Source organism: Portunus trituberculatus, chromosome 38 (assembly GCF_017591435.1).
Source record: "Portunus trituberculatus isolate SZX2019 chromosome 38, ASM1759143v1, whole genome shotgun sequence".
Taxonomy (NCBI): domain Eukaryota; kingdom Metazoa; phylum Arthropoda; class Malacostraca; order Decapoda; family Portunidae; genus Portunus; species Portunus trituberculatus.
In genome coordinates this window covers 9,569,033-9,585,676 of record NC_059292.1, presented here as the reverse complement: position 1 = coordinate 9,585,676, position 16,644 = coordinate 9,569,033, and the positions used below count along the sequence as shown (strand labels likewise).

At 39.5% G+C, this 16,644-nt stretch overlaps 2 protein-coding genes across 3 annotated transcripts; both read right to left on the bottom strand.

Moving 5' to 3' along the window:
* Window positions 1–176: 176 nt before the first annotated feature.
* LOC123514995 (venom protease-like) lies at window positions 177–6,165 on the bottom strand. 2 transcript variants are annotated; one of them, XM_045273306.1, is made up of 9 exons: window positions 6,009–6,165; window positions 4,475–4,654; window positions 3,521–3,577; window positions 3,175–3,392; window positions 2,934–3,037; window positions 1,991–2,159; window positions 1,776–1,875; window positions 1,221–1,390; window positions 177–762 (listed from the first exon to the last, which is right to left on the bottom strand). In XM_045273306.1, exons 1-9 carry the CDS (start codon window positions 6,139–6,141, stop codon window positions 589–591), a joined length of 1,305 nt encoding a protein of 434 aa, XP_045129241.1. In that variant the 5' UTR covers window positions 6,142–6,165; the 3' UTR covers window positions 177–588. The 2 variants fall into 2 exon arrangements, with proteins under 2 accessions (XP_045129241.1, XP_045129242.1); XM_045273307.1 differs by lacking the exon at window positions 3,521–3,577.
* Window positions 6,166–6,288: 123 nt separating this feature from the next.
* On the bottom strand, window positions 6,289–16,644 carry LOC123514998 (trypsin-1-like). Its single transcript, XM_045273310.1, has 9 exons — window positions 16,552–16,644; window positions 16,260–16,454; window positions 15,925–15,975; window positions 15,750–15,832; window positions 15,554–15,657; window positions 15,287–15,461; window positions 8,236–8,335; window positions 7,948–8,117; window positions 6,289–7,806 (listed from the first exon to the last, which is right to left on the bottom strand). Exons 1-9 carry the CDS (start codon window positions 16,610–16,612, stop codon window positions 7,636–7,638), a joined length of 1,110 nt encoding a protein of 369 aa, XP_045129245.1. The 5' UTR covers window positions 16,613–16,644; the 3' UTR covers window positions 6,289–7,635.

Here is a 16,644-nt window from a genome sequence, read left to right as displayed (position 1 = left end):
TGCAACGAGGGATCATCGCTACAGTCGCGCGGCTAGGGGGAATACATGTAATTAGTGGTCCGCGATGATCGCTGGGCGATGATCGCCGCAACGATCGCTGCATGCAAAACGTACCTTAAGACACCTGTTGATGCATTGTAAAGCACTTACGTGAAGGAACAATTTACAAGACAATATTGGCCGAAATCAATTTTACTACATAGAGACAGGCACATTCAGTGAGTTTTATTTCAGAACAGTGTATTGTCTTTAGCCAAAACCACTCTTAAATAAAAAAAAAAATAATAACCTACAAATAGAGATACCCCAGCAAGCCAAACTGGATCTGTTTTCAGCCAAGTAGGAGAATAAAGAGATGTAATGTTCTAACGACATCACGTAATTGTGATGAAAATAATGACAACTTTATTTAACAAAAAAAACATAGTGGTTTGTCTATTCATAGCGGATGTAAAAGGTGAAGTCTGAAGGTACGAAAAGTTATAGGTGTTACAATACTTTGATTAATGCTACATTATATCAAACTTATTCCAATTTCATGGCATGGTGCCACCAATGAGAGGAGTAAAGGCAATGAAAAACACCTTTTCAGGGTGAAGTGAATGCGACCTTCTTGATCCAGGCAAGGTAAGCCTTATGGCGGATGTTGACGTACAGTCCTGGATAGTCCTTGTGGCCACAGCCGTATCCTTGCGACACAATGCCCGCCAGCACGAAGAGTCCATTGGCTTCTTCAGTCACAAGTGGTCCACCCGAATCACCCTGAGGGAGCAGCGAAAGAAAGATAGAATTAGCAGTCCAGCCAGAATCGCTACTTTGTTTCAGCATTCACAACAGATCAACGTATCTCCCAAATCAAAATAAAAACAGGCACATTAATCATCACTCTAGTAACAGGCGGTGGCTTAGTGGATAAAATGGTGAGCATGGGATTAGGCAGACGTCCACGCGTACTAGATTCGAATCCCACCACATACCGCTTTGAAGCTATGCCTTTTATCGGGTGGTTTAAAGTTAGTTACCTACATGTCACCATGTTACTCAGGTTCTAGGTAGTTATACCAAATATGCGCTTGGGTGGTGATATGGGCCCTAATATGGGTACCACTATAAATAAGATTGCCTGTACCACTAATGGGTGGAAGCTTAACAGCGCTTCCAAAAAATTTTGATTTGATTACAGGCGCTATAGGCCAGGACATGAAAAACAAAAGCATTACCTGGCAAGCGTCGCGCCCTCCATTAAGATCCCCAGCACACAGGATCTCGTCCCCGATGCCTCGAGGCCAGGTGTCTTCAAAGTTACGTAATGTAGAGTAGCTATCGTTACACATAGCAGACGGGAACACTGTCACGCTGATCTCTTGTAAGATAGAGGTAGGAAACCCACCTGGAATATAGCACAAGTCTTAGAAACGATAACATATCTACAGAATCTATGATAGTTATAATAATGATAATAATGATAAAGATAATAGCAACAGTGATAATAATAATAATAATGATAATAATAATAATAACAGTTATAATAATGATGGAAATAATGAAAGTAATGATGATTACTATTATTATCATTCTTATCAATATCAATATTATCTTTTATCAATAAAATTGTTATTATTATTTTTATTATTTATTGTTGTCATTATTATCATCGACATTATTATCATAAAATGAACAAGAAAAAAAAAATTGCATCAGCAAAATTGTTCCTGTGTAGGATTCTTTGTTGAAAAATGTACGAAAGGTAAGAAAGTGATGTACAGTGACTATACCTCGCTCAGTGTCACCCCAGCCAGTAAGTGTTGCCGATCGGAAGGCAACATCACTGTCACTTTCCGTTCCCCATGGCAAGCAAACAGGACTGATGAACTCCTTGAGTAAACAAATATTTTTATTGGATACCTTTAAGCTTGGCACAATCGGCATCATTTTGTTTATTTGAAACCTGAATATCTAACTCAAGGTATGATTTTTGACACTAACTGACCTGTACTGCGACTGGTTTGTCCAGCTTGAGGAGTGCCAGGTCATGATAACCCTCTCCAAACGTAAAGTCAGGATAAAGCACCGTCTCCGTCACACCAAAGTCCTCGTGGATCGCCCCATCGTTGTCGTCGTTGTAGTTGTGTTCACCAAGACGAACTACATCTGCCGAGCTGGAGGGTGGCGAAAAGAATATTGTATCGTACTTAGATCTCTCTCTCTCTCTCTCTCTCTCTCTCTCTCTCTCTCTCTCTCTCTCTCTCTCTCTCTCTCTCTCTCTCTCTCTCTCTCTCTCTCTCTCTCTCTCTCTCTCTCTCTCTCTCTGACACGATTTCCTTTATCAAGTTTCCTACATACTTTTCTATTCACTGTTCATATTTCCCCATGTTTTGAGGTAGATTTTTCAGAAGGTTTCTGACTTTTGGCTGCATTTTGGAACTGTCTAGCTTTGTTTTCTGGGTAAAGATAAGTTAGGCTGTTAGGAAAGAAAGCTTTCAGGTTGAAGAAAACAGACAGTTGCAATACGGCTATGTAAACATTGAAGAAAGCTGTATAGCAATTGAAAAATATATATTTGAGAAAATTATGAAAGGGGAATGTGCTTGAGTCTCGTATGCCTCCAACAAGATATCTCTTATGATTATTGCAATTTCTTTCTTTACCTATATTTTCAAACTTTTTTCTCTTTCTCTCAACTTGCATCTTTGACTGTTTTATTATGTGTATCCATATACCCTGATATCTATTTATTCTAAACATTTTCGTTGTCTATCTATCTTAATCTAGGTTTACTGTATTTTCTTATTTGTGTCTATCTACCCACATATCCATTTAGGTCTCTATCTATCGACCTAGCTATTCGTTCTTCAGTATAACCATCCATCTATTAACTTATCTATCTTTCTATTTACTTATCTATGTAAAGCTTTCAAACAGTCTTGGCTTACTTATGGAAGAAGCAATGGAGGGCTGACAGGATCCACTGCTCGTTGATCAACACTCCACCACAGAACCATCTAATTCCCGCATTACTGGTTTCCCCGAGCAGTGTCTATCAAAAGGCAAAAAAGAAGGCAGATATCAAAATTCACAAATAAAATCTTGAACATGCGTCATTCTTATTATGTTTATTTTTATTTCTTTATTCCTTTATTTATTTTATTTTTTTTTTTTTTTTTAGTTTCATACCATCCATGGCCAGGCACTTTTTGTGTTAACTCCACCTATTCCTTCAGCTGTTTCAGATCTTCCACCCGAAGGCACAAATCCACCAGGGGCAGACCGAGCAGGCCGACTTGCTGCAATTTCTATAATCGGGCTTGGAGGTGTTGGTGGCTCAGGGCGTAGTACATTGCCACGAGAAGGCCCACGCGAATTTAGAAAGTTTTGTACATTTTTCCCACATTCTGCAAGTAATATGAAGTCTCTGACAATTGCGAGTTTTTAGAATGTTTTCTCTTCATACTGATTAGAATGTCTTTTATATACCACACACACACACACACGCTAACCCATAGACTTTTCATTCCCTTACCAAAGGCGACTTTAGGAGGGTCTATGTCCGTGAGGGCAACAGTGACTACACCCGGATCTGTCACAGAATCATGGTTAGTACATAGTGATGGTCTTGCAATGTCCTGTCTTCACATCTACATCCTTTGCCACTTCAGTAACATGTAAAACAATGTGCAAAATAATAGATAATTAAATAAATAGGTAAATAGAAATAAATAAAATAGTTGAATAGGTGGATAATTTTTTTTTATCAAAAAGCGAAGTGGTTAGTATGCAAAAAAAGTGTGGATGCAGTGTATATGAGGGTAAAGTGTACATGTAGGTGTGTAATGTGTAGGGTTAATTCGTGACGCAGCACAGTAAGTTTTGTACTTTACTTAACATCGTATGTATGAAGTGTGTGCAATGACGTGTAAAATTTACGGGATTTTTAACGAGTTGACATGTTCAGAATCCAATGATTATATGATAAGTTTACTGTTCTGTTTACATATTGGGCTGTTCACGTGATGCAACTATTAGTTCAGGCTATCCACACTGTAGCCATGCCGAAATAACTGCTATTATTAGGTAACTCAATCGCCACACAGTCATCTTTTTAGAAAGTTGTTATCCCTGCGCTACAAGGGAAATGAGAACAATGTCAGTAAATGTCAGGAATCACGGGATTAGACTGCACTGTAAACAACCCAAAACTTAAGAGCAAGTAATCGTTGATAAAAAATAACAGTAACCTGCAACTTTGTTCACGTTCAAATATTTGTAATGCAAGCCCAAGTTACCGGCATATTAATTCATTCATCTCAAAAGTAATTAGTATCTTGAAATGTACAGTTATAAATGCTCAGACTTCAATAGTCATTATCATTCTACAATTTGCAGATGAAATACTTTAATACAATATTCTCTCCTCCAAGAACGTAATTTTCATAACATCCTTAAGCAACAGCTCAGTCACCCTCATCACACTTACTCGAGGGTATGTCGCAGCAAACGAGGAAGGCGGAGTCCTTAATGCCACACCTGGAAGGCTCCCCTGGGCCAACAGAGTGTTCGCAGGACCGGGAACACTTGCCCGGCCCGCCAGAGCTAGTGGGGCAGTCATCCCCTTCAGCATGATCCAGTTGACCGGGAAATATAATGGCACTGGCCTCTGTAAGGAAATATTCAAGAGGAGACTGACACTATTTATAGGTTTCCCGAAAAATATTATTACAGATATGTCGAGACTTCACACCTGTGGTTCAAAGGCGGGCTTCCCAGAGACGACAAAGATAGATGAAACGTAGGTGCTTACTACGAGTGAGATTCGTCTCACTAATGTTTCTTCTCAAGTATTTCCTTCTAAGGATGTTGTTCTTTAACTTACCCTCCTTTATTTTGCAAATGACATCTACCTCTAAAACGTTTACAATAGAGTAAGTTAATTCTATATTACATGAGTATGTCTTCCTAGTTGAGATAATAGTTTCATTTGGTCATATATTTGTAGTTATCATTATTATATTTTTTTTATTAGATTCTCAATCCTCTTGATTTTTTTCTAAATGTTTTCTGAAGATTCATTGAAGGAATAATGGCCTTCCTGAATCCACTTAGCTTATAAGCATTTCTCTTGCACATAGATATATAGATTCATAGATGTCTTACATTGTTTCATTGTCGTATCCTCAGGAAACTCTTTACATACTCTTTATCTCCAACATTTGCTCGGATGGTCCATTAGTATAGGGCAAAGCAGCTTTTAAGCATCACAAGGACATTATGTTAGACTTCTATGGCTCTTTACAAAGTCTATACGTGGTTCTGAGTCACATGTACTGTCTTGCAAAATACAGTGGGCGAGCCGATACTGAAATATTAACTTGAGCGTTTATTAACAGAAAAATGTGACTTCTTACATTAGTATTTCTTTTTCTTTGTGTCTTAATCAAAATATCCACCATTGTGAAACGTCTTGTGCCGTTGTCACTCTGACATAGTGTTTAAGAAAAATTCATTCTTGTGGCATCACTCAGTGGAGGGCACAGGAGAAATGTACTGCGTGTAACGGTATCAGGCTAACCCTGTTTTTTCTTTTTTTCAGTTTTTCTCTGTGCGCCATTTTATGTTTTCTGCATTTACTTTTAATTAAGGAGAATAATAACAGTGTTTCAGAGTAGGAAATATAACGAGGAGCGATGTGCATGATCTAACAAGAAGGACAAAAGCGGAACATTGGAAATTCTCTCTCTCTCTCTCTCTCTCTCTCTCTCTCTCTCTCTCTCTCTCTCTCTCTCTCTCTCTCTCTCTCTCTCTCTCTCTCTCTCTCTCTCTCTCTCTCTCTCTCTCTCTCTCTCTCTCTCTCTCTCTCTCTCTCTCTCTCTCTCTCTCTCTCTCTCTCTCTCTCTCTCTCTCTCTCTCTCTCTCTCTCTCTCTCTCTCAGTACAAGTTAATATTATTGCTGACCAGGCCTTCACCACAAGAACATTGGTACTGCTAAAAACCTTTCGCACCTGCCCACTTACCTGTGGCTTGGGAGAGCATCATCAGTAGTACTAGCGCACACACCCGCTCCATCCTGTCTTCTCTGCGTGACTGCTTTCCCCGTTGTCTCATGTCTTCACTTAGTGTACTCTGTTGCCATCTCAACTCAGCCATTCTTTTCTCTACATAAGTGACTCATCTTTCATCTGGGATCATAACTGATAAGATTTTATTATGTGAGTGCTATAATTGTGAAGTTTATGTTGTAGGAAAGAAAAGAAAAATCTTAGACTGGAATGAATAGGCTCTTATCTTTACTCATTGTTTGTCACCGCATATAGTTTATAAATGTTTCATAAACGAACAGTTTGATTTATGATACTGAGGCAACATTTCTTTTAAGTAATGTTTAAATACTAAAAGAAGTTACTCTTATCTGAAATGGAAACTTTTGTGCCTTCAATATCCTAACCTAACCTAACCTAAAACTAGCTTCGTTATAAATTTAGTTCAATTAATTATAAACACCATTAAATTTTAACAGTATTTAACAGAAATAAGTAATGAATATCCATATTGATATTCACCTGTAATTTTCTTTCGTAAGGAATGTTTCGCATCTCTCGTATATATCTAGACTCACCTGTAAAGTGAATAACAGGTCACTACCCTCTTTTGGTAAAACGAGGACTAGAACTGTATAGTGTGTTCAAGGTGAGCTCTGATTAGTACATATTACAACTTCAGTATCATAAATATACTTTTACTTTTAACGCTCCTAAAGATCAACCTTAATAAATGGTAAGTTTTTTTTTCTGGTTTGCAGGCTTTGACGGAGATACATGATTTCTTCCTCCAATAGAATAGTAATGTAAGTAGAGGCCCAAGGACACCAAGCAACGGTAGTTCAGTTTGGTGATGATGATGGTGATAAATGCATTTTTTTTTTTTTTTTTTTTTTTGTCAACTGCGCAAGATATGTGATGTTTGGCTGATAAAAGAAAAAGTTTTTTTCACATTTTTAGTGAACTTGTGCCTCTCTGTTTATCTTGTGTTACCTGAAGACGTATTTCCTTTCCCATCTATGGATATTTCCTGACACTGCACAGTTTTCCTTCCCTAAAGCTACTATATATGTATTTTCATGAACGGTGAATGTTTCATCAAAAGTATTCACACAATGCAAATAATTTTCATTCACTTAGAGACATTTTCTTCCTTTACAAGTTACCATAAGAGTTTCGTTGAACAGCCAAGTCTTTCATGTTATTATAACAGTTTGATTTATAAGACTATGAGTACTACTCTTTTAGACAGATTGGAAAAAAATAGCTTTTGCGTTATCAATGACTTTAATACTAAATACATCATAAAACGTCAGAACAAACACAAAAATTAATAAAAATGTTGGTTTTGTAACAAAGTATTAATTGATTAATAAATTTATTCTTCTGTCTCTCTTTAAGTAATGGTTTTGTACGAGCCAAAAGCAGCGAAAAGATTGGAAAAGCTTTTGCTCGCATCGATATCATGAGATTGATAATAATGAGTTTGGTAATACTGTACATATAACGATGACGAATTATTGTTTCTCTGGCTTACTATATTTTCATCCATATTGGTAATTCATTATCGTAAAAGTATGGTATAACATATCTTTTACATTCATTAGACTGTAAAAGCGACTTTCTTAACCCAGGCAAGATATGGTGGGTAACGCGTATTGCCGTATAGTCCTGGAAAATTCTTGGTGCCACATCCGTTGCCTTGGGACACTATGCCTGCCAACACATACCTTCCAGTTTTGTTCCTAGTTACAAGAGGCCCGCCAGAGTCACCCTGAGGAAAGAGCAAGAAAAAGTAATTTATGTGCCTGCGTCAAGAAGAAATCAGAATCTCTATTAAGAAGTCATAGCATATCCAAAGACATGAGCATCAGTCAGTCAGTCCATATTTACGTCACCATTATGATAACAGTACCTGGCAAGCGTCCTTCCCTCCGTCAAGATCACCGGCACACAGGGTCTCTTCCCCAATGCCCCGGGGCCAGCTGGTATTGTACTTTGGCAAGATGGAATAACTAGAGTCACACTTGGCAGATGAAAACACTGTCACGTTCACTTGCTGTAGAAAAGTGGTTGGTAGACCGCCTGGAATTATTGATGAAATTACTTGTTAGAAATTATAGTGTCGTAGTCTCAACATGTCTTTTCTTCTACAATATGGATATGACCGGATTTAAAAGTATAAAAGCAACATTGAATTTACCTGATACAGTATCACCATAGCCAATGAGCGTCGCTGTTTGTTCCGTGATGTCCACTTCACTCTCTTCCCCCCACGGAAGACACACAGGAATGATGAAATTCTGAAGACAGGAGCAGAAAAACTGCTCTATTAATAATGTGTGTGTGTGTGTGTGTGTGTGTGTGTGTGTGTGTGTGTGTGTGTGTGTGTGGTGTGTGTGTGTATGTTTGTGTGTGTGTGTGTGTGTGTGTGTGTGTGTGTGTGTGTGTGTGTGTGTGTGTGTGTGTGTGTGTGTGTGTCTGTGTCTAATAGTTATGGATATGATATCATCAGCAGTCTGTTCTGAAATTGCCACTTGCACGGGTGTGAATGTCATCCTTTTCAAAACAATTGATAACTAAAAGTTTTACAGGTGCTTTCGTCTAAGACAGGGGTTCTCATCCTGAGGTTCGCAAACCCCTTGAGCTTCACAACAGGTTCTCTAGGGATACTTAGATGGCTGACGAAAAAAAGTATTTTAAATAGTAGTAGTTGTGGATTACGAAATTAAATGCTAGCAGTGTGAGATCCTTCAATCTCACTGTTTTACGCTGGTTTCTAAATTTACAGCGTTGGTTACAATAGTTAAATCTCCAGAGAGAGAGAGAGAGAGAGAGAGAGAGAGAGAGAGAGAGAGAATCAGTCAATAAATTACCATTCTGTTCAACCTCAGATTATTGGGGATTCGGGAAGATGGTCTATTAACTCACGGGGTACTTAAAGGGAAAAGGTTGAGAACCCCTGGTCTAAGATCTCATCCCACGCTTAACTTTGTTGGAGCAATAATGGCAAATTTATCGCGGTTCAACGTAGGTGACACGCTATAAGTTTGTGAAGACTGCGTACTAAGTTGAAATATCACAAGACGTGAATAGGAGGGCAGGATGGAGGGAGGGTTACGAAAACACTGACGACCTCTCACCTTTCAGGCCTCTGTGTGGCGAGGACGGTACCGGTGCCCCGTCAAGTGTTCCACTGTGGCACGTGGTATTGCCATGTGTGTCTTTATAACGATTTATGTGAATTTGATCATAGTAATGGTAGTTATTATAATAATTGATAGTAGTAGTAGTAGTAGTAGTAGTAGTAGTAGTAGTAGTAGTATAATATCATTATTATCATTATTATTATTATTATTATTATTATTATTATTATTATTATTATTATTATTATTATTATTATTATTATTATTACCATTATTATTAACGTTATTGATGTTATTGTCATTATTGTGTTTGTAATTATCTTCATTATTATTTTGTTGATGTTACTGTTCAGCATAATCATAGATTGTTGACCTGTGCAACATTGCGTGAAAAAGATAAAGTCAGAATTGCAAACCAAGCCAGAGAAGGAAAATATTTCTGGGTTGAGGGATGTTACTTGGAATTCCCCTTCACTGTCTTCAGGTTGCAATACCAGTACTGCCTGGGGAGGCTGCTTGATTAAGACTGTTTGCACGACGGAATGGCTGGAGTCTGACTTATAACCAAGAAATATGACGTTAAACTTAGTACGTTTTAAAAGTTCTGACAAAATACCAATTCAAAATTTTATCACAGATATCTTTTTTCTTATTATATGAAGAACCTCTCTGACCTTTGAGGTTTGTGAAAATAATAACGAGTGCAAATGGTAGACATATGAGAAGCTCATATAGTTATTCAAATACGATTTAAAAAATCCAGTGTGTTTTCCATTGTTGCATACATTAGTGAAGAATAGAAAAAACTTACATAGAAGAGGTAGCTTTATTCACGGTTAGTTTCTAATAATATTCATGAAAGTATTGGATGGAAAGTAACTAAAGCCGAATAGTAACTCTTCTATCTTTTCAAAGAAATGTTCTTAAAGAGTTTACTCTCCTTCATTGGACACATGCTGATGACGTGTTCCAATCAGCAGAGCGGCAGAATTAATGAACTCTGCTTATATGAACGAATACCGTAGAACATAATGGAGCTTAAATAAATTTTGCTGTTCTTACTAGCACGATACGTCAGCACAAAATGCATGCCTACTTGCAGCCTCTGCTAGAATACGCAACTTTACTGAGTGACGACTAAATCGACAGTTTAAATTTAGTCCCTGAACAATTGTCCAGAATGATCCCCACCCGGAATACACTCCTGTATGATTTGGCCTAGTTCTGAATAATCCCTTATGTACAATACAACCTAGAATATATTACACCTCAGCTTACAAAGTAATTTGGTCTAAATTTCGTCCTCAGATCAAAATATGCATGTTGTAATTAGTAACAAAACTCCTTTTGTTTGATGTAAATGAACAAACTATTGAATGTTGTTTTCTGATTCACAAGTATATAATCTACCCGTTGTATGTTTCTTTGATTGCTTGAACCATGAACATTTAACATGGAAGGATGGGATCAAATATTTATCAATTGGGGGTTCACTAGGGAGCCGTGTCCCTGGTAGTGGTCTAAGTTCCCAATTCCCAACCACATACTTATGTATCCAAAGACTTATGGACATGATTATATCCAAAGTGGCAATACAGTAATACAATAAAATTCCCTATGCTTTCAAACATGAACTAAATGTATCTTAATTATATATGCTAGTCTTTCGGTCTGTGATTATCTCTGGCATGGAGCTATACATTCCTCATACTTTCTCTAACCCTAAAGCTAAAAAGCCTTGGTTTAACTCTGCTTGTTCTCGTGCTGTCAATGATAGAGAGGCGGCTCACAAACGGTTCCGTAGCCATCCAACTGCTGAAACTCATGCCCTATATATTTCTGCCCGTAATCATGCCAAATCTATTCTCCAACTTACTAAAAACTCTTTCATCAATAGAAAATGTCAAAGTCTTTCCAATTCTAACTCCTCTCGAGATTTCTGGCATCTAGCCAATAATATCTCTAACAACTTTACTTCTTCGTCTTTCCCTCCTTTACTTCATCCAGATGGCTCTACAGCTGTCTCTTCTTTTCTAAAGCTGAACTCTTCGCTCAAACCTTTGCTACCAACTCAACTTTGGATGATTCTGGGCATATTCCTCCTACTCCTCCACCCTCTGACTACTTCATCCCTAAAATTAAAATTCTTTATAAAGACGTTTTCCTGGCCCTCTCTGGCCTTGATTCTCGGAAGGCTTACGGTCCGGATGGAGTCCCTCCTGTTGTTCTCAAAACTGTGCTTCCGAACTCGCTCACTGCCTGGTCAAACTCTTTCATCTGTGTCTCTCTACTTCTATTTATCCTTCTTGCTGGAAGTTTGCTCACATTCAACCTGTCCCTAAAAAGGTGACCACTCCAATCCTTCTAACTACCGCCCTATAGCTTTGATTTCCTGCCTTTCTAAAGCCTTTGAGTCTATCCTTAATAGGAAGATAATGAGGCATCTATCAGCTCACAACCTTCTCTCTGATTGCCAGTATGGTTTCCGTAAAGGCAGATCTACTGGTGATCTTCTTACTTTCCTAACTGAATCTTGGTCATCCTCTTTAGGGACTTCGGTGAAACCTTTGCTGTCGGCCTTGACATATCGAAAGCCTTCGATAGAGTCTGGCACAAATCTTTAATTTCTAAACTACCCTCCTACGGATTCTATCCTTCTCTCTGTACCTTCATCTCCAGTTTCCTTTCCGATCGTTCTATTGCTGCTGTAGTAGACGGTCACTGTTCTTCCCTAAAACTATCAACAGTGGTGTTCCACAGGGTTCTGTCCTATCACCCACTCTCTTTCTATTATTCATCAATGATCTCCTAAATCTGACTCAATGCCCTATCCACTCCTATGCTGATGATACCACCCTGCATTATTCAACAGCGTTCAACAGACGCCCAACCCAACAACAATTAAATGACTCAAGGCGAGATGCTATAGGACGCCTAACTTCTGATCTTTCACTTGTTTCTGATTGGGGCAGAGAAAACCTGGTTTTGTTCAATGCCTCAAAACTCAATTTCTACAACTATCTACTCGACATAACCTTCCAGACAACTATCCTCTCTTCTTCAATAACACTCAACTTCCCTCTCCTCTACATTAAACACACTCGGTCTATCCTTCACTAAAAATCTAAACTGGAAATTTCACATCTCTACTCTTGCTAAATCAGCTTCCAAGAAGAAAGGATACGTTAAATGTGTGGCGCGTTGGGTCTTAGACCTTTACCATGGAACATGCCTCCCACCGGATTCCAAGATGGATTTTTTTCTGCAACACTTCGAAATCAATTGTTCATCGCTCAAACAACAAGGAAAAACACAGCAAGCAAAACTTTTACGTATGTAGCTCACTTATTACTCTCCAGAAGCCCATCTACTTCAAGGAGAGATTAAGATCATGTAAAATTCAAGATACTTGTACAACTCACAAGAAATCAGTATTAATACACTTGCTATCTTTTGAAAATATGGTAATGAGCTTTTTACATGAAAAAGGATGTGGTATGTTTTGCCTAAGGAGATATATTCTACTCTACTTCATTAAATACCTGGAAAAATAAAATGACCTAATATTGGTTATATACCAGGTACAAAACAGGCTAGCCTAGTATAATAACTCTTGGAGTACTCTAGCCGGAGAAGAGTATGCTATAGCCATTTGCATAGGTTGTGCAGTTTTAATGGTACCTAAAGAAAAAAAAAATATATATATATATATATATATATATATATATATATATATATATATATATATATATATAATTACAAAAAACTTATTCCGCGGAGACAAGCTGCCGATGGTGGCTGATAATCTTCGGTATCCATCCCATTGCTTCAGATATTACAATGAACGAATACTTATCGATTACATTTTTGGGAGCGAGCTTTTTTTTTCCCCTTCAGAGGAGTCACTATGTTACTCGATGAGAGGATAAGAGTTTAATCAACAAGATGGTCGTCCCTTACATGTGGTTGTGTTGTAATGCCACAGCATGTCGGCCCCCTCTGATTAGCTAACAATAATTATTGTACCGCAATTTATGTGATATAAAGAGTAATTTTTATCTCATCTTCGTTTGGATTGTTTCTATTAAAGATCGTCAGAACCCAAATACCCTTCCTGATGCAATCTTCCCGTTTGCATAAGAAAATGTTTGAATGTGCACACACACACACACACACACACACACACACACACACACACAACAGCCCGGTAGCTCAGTGGTTAGAGCGCTGGCTTCACAAGCCAGAGGACTGGGGTTCGATTCCCCGGCCGGGTGGAGATATTTGGGTGTGTCTCCTTTCACGTGTAGCCCCTGTTCACCTAGCAGTGAGTAGGTACGGGATGTAAATCGAGGAGTTGTGACCTTGTTGTCCCGGTGTGTTGTGTGTGCCTGGTCTCAGGCCTATCCGAAGATCGGAAATAATGAGCTCTGAGCTCGTTCCGTAGGGTAACCTCTGGCTGTCTCGTCAGAGACTGCAGCAGATCAAACAGTGAAACACACACCACCGAAGTGTAGCGGTTAGCACACTCGGCTCACAACCGAGAGGGTCTGGGTTGGAATTCCGGAAAGCGGCGATACAAATGGGCAAGCTTCTTAAATGTGTACCCCCTGTTCACCTAGCAGTAAATAAGTACGGGATGTAACTCGAGGGGTTGTGGCCTCGCTTTTCCGGTGTGTGGAGTGTGCTGTGGTCTCAGTCCTACCCGAAGATCGGTTTATGAGCTCTGAGCTCGCTCCGTTATTGGAAAGACGGGCTGGGTGACCAACAGACGGCAGTGGTGAATTACACACACACACACACACACACACACACACACAGACACACAGGAGAGCTTGGGTTCGATTCTCAAGTCTGGTCAGAAGTCATTTGGGCAAAATTTATTCTATTCAATGTGTGGCCCTTATTCACCTAACAGTGATTAGTATGTACTTACTGTAAGGTGCAAGTTCTGACCCGCTGCTTGGTTAGAAAAACTTACTACGAATGAAAAATATATGGGGTAGCGTGACCACCCGATGCCGAGGTCACTAGACTTATTTGGGGAGCTATCTAGCAGCAGCGCATCGGGATGTCAGATGCCACCATGGGGCTGTGTAGACTTAAGGTGTATGAATGTTAGTATTATAAGGAATATAAGTATGTTGATATGTAGATTTTTCAGCTGACTCTGTAAGCTGGCAATCTAAATAAACCGAAATATCATTATGATTATCATTATTATTTTTGCTATTATTATTATTTTTTCTATTATTATTATTATTATTATTATTATTATTATCATTATTATTGATTATTATTATTATTATTATTATTATTATTATTATTATTATTATTATTATTATCACTATTATTTTTATTATTATTATCTTATCATTATTACACACACACACACACACACACACACACACACACATAATGTAGTGGTTAGCACGCTAGGCTTACAACCGAGAGGGCCTGGGTTCGAGTCCCGGGAAGCGGCGAGGCGGGAAGCGGCAAGCCATTGCCAGGGGCAATGTGTAGCCTCTGTTCACCTAGCAGTAAATAGGTACGGGATGTAACTCGAAGGGTTGTGACTCTGAGCTCTTTCCGTAAGGGAAAAACTGGCTGGCTGACCAGCAAACTTCCATGGTGAATAACACACACACACCCACCCACCCACACACACACACACACACACACACACACACACACACACACACACACACACACACACACACACATTATTATTATTACACCATATAGTGTAGTGGTTAGCTCGCTCGACTCACAATCGAGAGGCCCGGGTTCGAGTCCCGGTAAGCGGCGAGGCAAATGGGCAAGCCTCTTAATGTGTGACTCCTGTTCACCTAACAGTAAATAGGTACGGGATGTAAATCGAGGGGTTGTGGCCTCGCTTTCCCGGTGTGTGGAGTGTGTTGTGGTGTCAGTCCTACCCGAAGATCGGTTATGAACTCTTGAGCTCGCTCCGTAATGGGGAAGACTGGCTGGGTGACCAGCAGGCGACCGAAGTGAATTACACACACCACACACACACACACACACACACACACACACACACACACACACACACACACACACACACACACACACACACATTGAATCAGTCACCTTTACGAGTATTTCCACCCTCGAAGACAGTCTAAGTAGAGCCAGGTCATGGTACTCCTCTGGATGAGTATACCCAGGGTACATAATCATCTCTGCCACACCAAAGTCTTGGTGAAGTGCCCCGTCGTTGTCATCCATGTGGTCGTCCTCACCCAGACGCACCACGTCTGCCTTCCTGCAAAGAGGTGGAGAACGATTTTGGATGGAGTGTGTTACTTTTGTTTCTAAAGATTGTTCCTGATCATTCACTTTAATTTTTTCACTTACTTAAAGAAGAAACAATGAAGGGCAGTCAGGATCCACTGCTCGTTGATCAGCACTCCCCCACAAAACCAATTCTTATTTCCACCCCTCTGCTCACCAATTAGTGCCTGTAGAGGAAGTTCCGCCATGAAAGTTTTAACGTTATATCCATAATGGAATTGATATTTTACCATAAAAGTCATAATTAAAAGTCTCTCACCATCCAGGGCCATGCGTTCAGGTCTGCTCTTTCACTTCCTACAGCAAAACTCGCTGCAATCCCGAGATCTGTTCTCCCACATGCTGTAGACATATTTATTTGATATCACAGGTAGTTATTCTTAAATTCATGTATTGCATCTATTGTGCGGTAGTTGTATTGTGTGGTTACTTACAGAATGAAACTTGGGGAGGAGCGATGTCTGTTACCGGCTGTGGCCCTGCACCTGAAGGAGAGAGTGGTTGGTTGCGTATTCCTTTCCCCTCCGTACGTAAGCCAAAATGGAGAGAGAGAGAGAGAGAGAGAGAGAGAGAGAGAGAGAGAGAGAGAGAGAGAGAGAGAGAGAGAATTTTCATTCAACTAAATATCTCATAGGCTATATCAGCATTATTGACCTCAAGAATCAAAAGTTATAGACGTTATCTCTATATGCTATTGCTCCTGTCAGCTCTGTGGCAAAGCAAATTCCTCTGAGGAATTGTATCTTTCGTAATACTTTCCCAGACTCACCCGAGGTAGTCGGACAGCAGACGACAGGAAATATACCGTTAAAGCCACACCTGATTGGCTGATTTTGGCGAAAGTTCACGTCAGTATAGTCACAGTGACGGATGTCCACACACCTGCCTGACACACCTGAATGCAAGGTGCACGTGTCCCCTTCCTCAAGAGCCACACTAACAGGAAACACAATACGACTCGCACCTGCCAGGAAGGAATGACGTGACATTCTGAACAATTCTTTGACACTACAGAAGAGAACATTATTCCAGTGTTATGACACAGTAACGCGCTTTCATACCTGTGGTGGCGGTGATCACAAGCGCCATAAAGCACAAGGAGAGGATGAGGGAGTCTTCCATCCCGCCGTGTTGCTTGTCCGCTCACAACTGCC